Source organism: Lycium ferocissimum, chromosome 10 (genome assembly GCF_029784015.1).
Source record: "Lycium ferocissimum isolate CSIRO_LF1 chromosome 10, AGI_CSIRO_Lferr_CH_V1, whole genome shotgun sequence".
NCBI classification, from domain to species: Eukaryota; Viridiplantae; Streptophyta; class Magnoliopsida; order Solanales; family Solanaceae; genus Lycium; species Lycium ferocissimum.
Genome location: NC_081351.1, coordinates 67,299,119 through 67,305,197, shown reverse-complemented (window position 1 = coordinate 67,305,197; position 6,079 = coordinate 67,299,119). Strand labels below are relative to the sequence as shown.

Sequence of the window (6,079 nt, the reverse complement as noted above, 5' to 3'; positions counted from 1 at the left end):
AACTCATTGTATTATGGTACATGTTAATTGTGTCCTTTCTTTTTTTAATAACTTGTCTGTATTTGGAATGTAAAGTTCTACCTGAAGGCAGAACTTGACTAACTTTTGGATTTGTAAAGTTCTGCCTGATGGCCTAACTTGACTACCTTTTTGGACTCTAAAGTGCAGCCTGAAGGCAGAACTTGACTAACTTTTTGAATGTAAAGTTTTGCCTTCAACTTGACTAACTTTTGGATTTGTAAAGTTCTGCCTGATGGCCTAACTTGACTACCTTTTTGGACTCTAAAGTACTGCCTGAAGGCAGAACTTGACTAACTTTTGAATTTGTAAAGTTCTTCCTGATGGCCTAACTTGACTACCTTTTTGGACTCTAAAGTGTTACCTGAATGCAGAACTTGACTAACTTATGGATTTGTAAAGTTCTGCCTGATAGCCTAACTTGACTACCTTTTTGGACTCTAAAGTGCTGCTTGAAGGCAGAACTTGACTAACTTTTGGCTTTGTAAAGTTCTACCTGATGGCCTAACTTGACTACCTTTTTGGACTCTAAAGTGCTGCCTGAAGGCTGAACTTGACTAACTTTTGGATTTGTAAAGTGCTGCCTGATGGCTGAACTTGACTAACTTTTGGGTTTGTAAAGTTCTGCCTGATGGCCTAACTTGACTACCTTTTTGGACTCTAAAGTGCTGCCTGAAGGCAGAACTTGACTAACTTTTGGATTCGTAAAGTTCTGTCTGATGGCCTAACTTGACTACCTTCTTGGACTCTAAAGTGCTACCTGAAGGCAGAACTTAACTAACTTTTGGATTTGTAAAGTTCTTCCTGATGACAGAACTTGACTAACTTTTGAATTTGTAAAGTTATGCCTGATGGCCTAACTTGACTACCTTTTTGGACTCTAAAGTGCTACCTGAAGGCAGAACTTGACTAACTTTTTGAATGTAAGGTTCTACCTTCTGACTAACTGTTGGGTTTGTAAAGTGTTGCTTGATGGCCTAACTTGACTACCTTTTTGGACTCTAAAGTGCTGCCTGAAGGCAGAACTTGACTAACTTTTTGAATGTAAAGTTCTGCCTTTAGACTAACTTTTGGATTGTAAAGTTCTGCCTGATGGCCTAACTTGACTACCTTTTTGGACTCTAACTGGACTAACTTTTGGACTCTAATTTGACTTCTCTTCATATTAATTTTTCTTTTGTAGGCAGGCGATCATTTGGTTAAGTTTGAACATTGGTTTGAAGCATGTGGTGTGGAGTGGTGATTTTAAATTTAAGGATTTAATTATGTCATTTTTGAGTGTCTCTCATTTGGAGTTGTTAAAAAAGGTGTGTTTGGACCTTTTATGGAGTTGGCTAATCTACACTTGTGTGATAATATGTTCCATTGCTTGGTTTTATCCCAAGTTGACTCTGGTACTGATAGTGTGTTAAATTTTAAGATTTTTAGTCGTGAGTGTGTATTTCATTGCAACTGTTTTCGTCTTATTACAGGTTTGGATAATTGCGGTGGTGATTTTAGTGTTGTTTCTACCAGACCAAATAGATTGTTGAGGCGATATTTTCCAAATATGGATAGAATAAAGTTGTCTGGTCTCAAGAGGTTCTTACAGTTTTGTTCAATTAATCGGCCTGCTGGTTTTTGGGCAAAACATAGTGATGCTGCTAGGCTTGCTGAGGTCTATATAGTGGAGAGGGTGTTGTTGGGGCGTGATGAGCAATGTTTCGTTAAAGATAATATAATGAAGATAATTGATGATGATGTTCTTCGGGTTTCTTATCCTTGGGGTACTCTTGGTTTTGACTGGTTGGTACAGTCACTTCGTTGTTGTTTGAGGACTTTCAAGACCATGTCATTTAATAGTCATATGACTTATATGATTAACGGGTTTCCTTATGCTTTACATGTGTGGGCAATTGAGCTTTTCCCTATTTTTCGAGAATTTTCAAAGTACAATGGTCTGAAGTTTCCTCGTATGTTGCGTTGGGGTCCGTCAAAGCAAGCTCCTTATAATGTTGTTACTAAGAATTTCTTCCATGCTGAAAATGTATGTGTTTTTTCAGTTGTTGTTTTCTTTTTATTTTGCTTGTTTGTCATTTTTTTAAATGTGTCATGTTTTTTTGTATTGTGGTATAGAGATTTAATAGGTTTCATGTCAACTCTATTGTTGTTATGGGACAAGAGAGGCACAATTATCCAGTTGCACTTCAATTTGCTTTTGATTCAGGCTCTTGTTCTTCGAGTGTGGTTTTGCCGCTACCACTGATTGATCACATACTTGATGTAAGTAGTAATTTTGTATTTTGTCTTTTTTATTTTTTATTTGTATTTTTGCATTTATGGCCTTGTTCAAAAGTCCCTATTATATTTGCTTTAACGGGCAAACATTGTTGTGTATGTGTTTCAAACTATGCCTTGTGCCTAACTTGTGATTCAACTTCTGTCTTCAGGCATAACTTGTTTAAAAGTTATTCGATTCAACTTTTGCCTTCAGGCCTAATTTTGTTCAAATGTTATGCCTTAGAGGCAAAACTGTGATTCAACTTGTGCCTTCAGGCCTAACTTTATGCCTTAAGGTATATCACTCTGCTTGTCAAAGTCTGCCTTTAGACCAGATTATGTTATAAAAGTAAGCCTTAAGACAGAGTTTTTGCTTACTTTGCAAGCAGGAGTTGACATAAAAATGCAAAACTCTACCTGATTTGCTTAACTTTTTTATGTCAACTGAAGTTTACAATTTCAGGCCTAACTTGTTCAAAACTCCTTTAGGTTATGTCTGGGTTCAGGCCTAATAATAGATGTTTTTTTGTTTGATTTATCTATATAGGGTGTTATGTCCAGTGTGAATAAGAAACTAGAAGATGAACGCTCTACTATTTTCAAGCAAGTCACGGTATGGTTTAATTTTTATCAAATCTTTGTTTGTATACATGTATTGTTCTTTTTTGATTATTTTTACTTACTTTCTTATTTTTTATTATTCATACTCTTTTGATTTTTCTTACTTTTTGTAGGATTGTTTGAATAGCCGTGTAGAAGAATTGGATAAAAGATTTGTTGACTTGACTAAAGCTGTTGCTGAATGTGTTGAAAAGACTACTTTAGACAGTAGAATTGACTCTTTAGAAACACGATTTGTTTCTCTGATCGACACTATCGAAAGTTTAGTTCGACTCCATCGTGAAAACAAAACATGTTTAGGTTGTGGGTCTACTAAAAGAGAATCTGATTTAGTTGATCCGGTAAACGAAGAGGGCAAGTTAGATCCACATTTGCAAAAATATTTGCATCAATATCCGGAGAATATGCTTTGTAAATCTACTTCTATGACAAATGATCCCCTGGATATTCTTTGTGATGCTGCTATTTCTACATCAAGTCAATTGTCTAGTAAAACTCAAACACTTTCTGAGGTTGAAATGCAAATTGCAAAAGAAAAGGAAGAGCGCGAAAAACTTGAAGAAATTAAAGCATCAATTATTGTTGATTTTAATGATGCTTATGCACGAGGAGATTATGTGTTTTCTTCTAATGAAGCATCACAAAATCTAAATGAAGTAGCAGCAGATGTTGGAGTTTCTAGAAAACGTCAGAGATGCGAAGATGGAGACAAAGATGATGATGATTTACCTTGTTGGACTCTGATTTCATCAGAAGATACTCCTATTGAGAAAGACTTGATTTTTGGGGACTGATATAGAAAACTGAATTTCATGTTGTTGTTGTTGTTTTTTATTTTTTTTTATTTTTTTTTATTTTTTTTGTGTATATGTTATGAACAACACATTATTTTTGTATGCTGATTTGTGGTTTTTGATGAATGCAAGTGTTATGTTATTTTGTTTTCATTTTTTTGCAATGATGTATACTGGTTTATTTTTTTTTTTTGCAGTCAAACTCTGCCGGATCAGGTAGAGTTTGCAGTCAAACTCTGCCTGATCAGGTAGAATTTGTAGTTTGCACTCAAACTCTGCCGGATCAGGTAGAGTGTTTGCAGCCAAACTCTGCCTGATCCGGTAGAGTTTACTGTCAAACTCTTCCTGAAGGTAGACTTTTGCAACTTGCAAATATTTTTTCAAATTCTAATGAACTCATACAATAATAAATGTGTCTGTTGCGCACACGTCTTTGACATTTGAAAACGTATACATATGTTCTTTTACCATTTATTTTGAAACTATTAAAGCATATTATATTTAAATAAAAAATACATCCTTTTTTGGATTTAACGTATACCTTTTCTTATTTTTGTGGTTTTATAATGAATAAGCAACTTCTTCTTTTTTTTTTTTTTTTTTTTTTGGTGGGTAGAGGCATAGTTTAATTAAGTAGAGTTTTGCTTGTAACTCTTCCTGATCAGGCAGAGTTTGACTTGAAACTCTGCCTTGTGCCCTTTCAGGCAGAACTTTTCTTTTACTCGCATCCAAAGTTCTACCTGAAGGCCTAATTTTGTGCACGTGCCATTTTTTTAAATCCATGTGCACTTGGGTAATTTTTTAACATTTTTTATGACATATATAAATTGCCCGCCCTTTCGTTTTTCCTTCATTTTATAATTCTTTTTCTCAATTCGAAAACTTTCCAATCAATTCGGTGTTTGTGACGGTTTCAAGTTAGATTCTATCTCTCAAACTTGAATTCTCTTACTGGAAGTTCCACTTGAAGTGTGAGTTCCCCTTAATAGTTATTTATTTTTTGTGATTAGTTTTTTAGTTTAAACTTTTTGCATATGTATTTTAGATTTTACAAGAGTTTTGTGTGTAGTTTTTCTTTTTTATTTCCACCCAAATGCATGTGTTTTATTCTTATTTTTTTTATGTGTATGTGTTTTGGGTGTTTTTGGTGGGTTTTTATTTTCTGTATTTGTATGTCTGTTTGACATTTGTTTGTTTTTTCTAATTTCAGTGTTTGAAAATAAGTAGTGACAGTGACAATGTTGATGATCGATTTGCTGATTATTATATCCACCAAAATAGGTGGCCACGTATTACTGTTGCGTGGCGAGGGGATGAAAGTTATCTTAAGACTATTGAGAGTTTTTTATTAGTACGACAGTTGAACATGTTGGAAAAACGCCTTTTGGGAATGTAATGAAGTTGAATAATCTGAAGTTGTCTGGAGTCCTATTGACAAGTGTTTTGCTGTCGGAAGTTCGGAGAACGGGGATGACATATATTTCAATTTCAATGGGAAGTTGCCAAATTCAGAGAGAAACAGTTCTGCGAATTGAACCTCCTCGTAGCTATTTTGCTGAAAAATATAGTACAACGAATTGAAGTTCTTTGTTGAGAAAGTATTTTCAAATTCAGGATGGTAAAAAGGGTTTGAAAATGACCGACTTATAGGCTTTCATGAAAAAATCTAGAAGTTTAATTGAAACTGACATTGATGATTTGATGTTAGCTGAGGTGTATATTCTAGGACGTGTATTATTAGGTGGTAGACATGATAAGATTGTGAAGTGGGAACATATTGTATATATAGAGAATAGTGAGTTATTTCAGCAGTTTAATTGGGGGCACGGGTGTTATAATGATCTTATCAATTCACTGAGAAGTGCTTTCAAAAAAGGGGAAAAAATAAGGACCACGAATTACCATTTTGTTGGGTTTGTCCATGCTTTTATGGTTTGGATTTGGTCTAAGTGGACAGTGTATCGTGAAAAATATTGTGATGTTGTTGGCACAGTTCAAGAAACTACTATGCTATCATACATGCACAAAAAGGATAAAAAATAGTGTGCTCCACAATTTAATGGAGTAAAGGAGTTGCTTGACGATGAAAAGTACTCTGAAAAGGCAATGGTTCTTTTAATTTTCTTTTATGTCATATTTGGTTCTTATTTGATTGCTATCTGGTTTTCATTTTAATAGAGTCATGAAAGAGTTATTGATGAAGGGCATAATAATGATGATTAAAATGACAATCAAAGCTTTTCGCTGGAGCATCGTGTTGAGGTACGTATTTTGTATGTTGTTTTTTTGGTTATTTTGGTTATCTTCTTTTGAATCCCATTTTTGTGTAGAATCTGATACTATGTCTGTACAGTCATAACTTTTATTAACATTTGTGATTTTTCAAA

General features: G+C 34.3%; 1 protein-coding gene across 1 annotated transcript; it reads left to right on the top strand.

Annotated features, from left to right (window-relative positions):
• The first annotated feature begins 1,145 nt into the window (after positions 1-1,145).
• On the top strand, positions 1,146-5,210 carry LOC132034513 (uncharacterized). The gene is made up of 4 exons (XM_059424921.1): positions 1,146-2,044; positions 2,134-2,280; positions 2,825-2,890; positions 3,012-5,210. The coding sequence occupies exons 1-4, from the start codon at positions 1,343-1,345 to the stop codon at positions 3,690-3,692; spliced, it is 1,596 nt and encodes a 531-aa protein (XP_059280904.1). The 5' UTR covers positions 1,146-1,342; the 3' UTR covers positions 3,693-5,210.
• Positions 5,211-6,079: the final 869 nt, after the last annotated feature.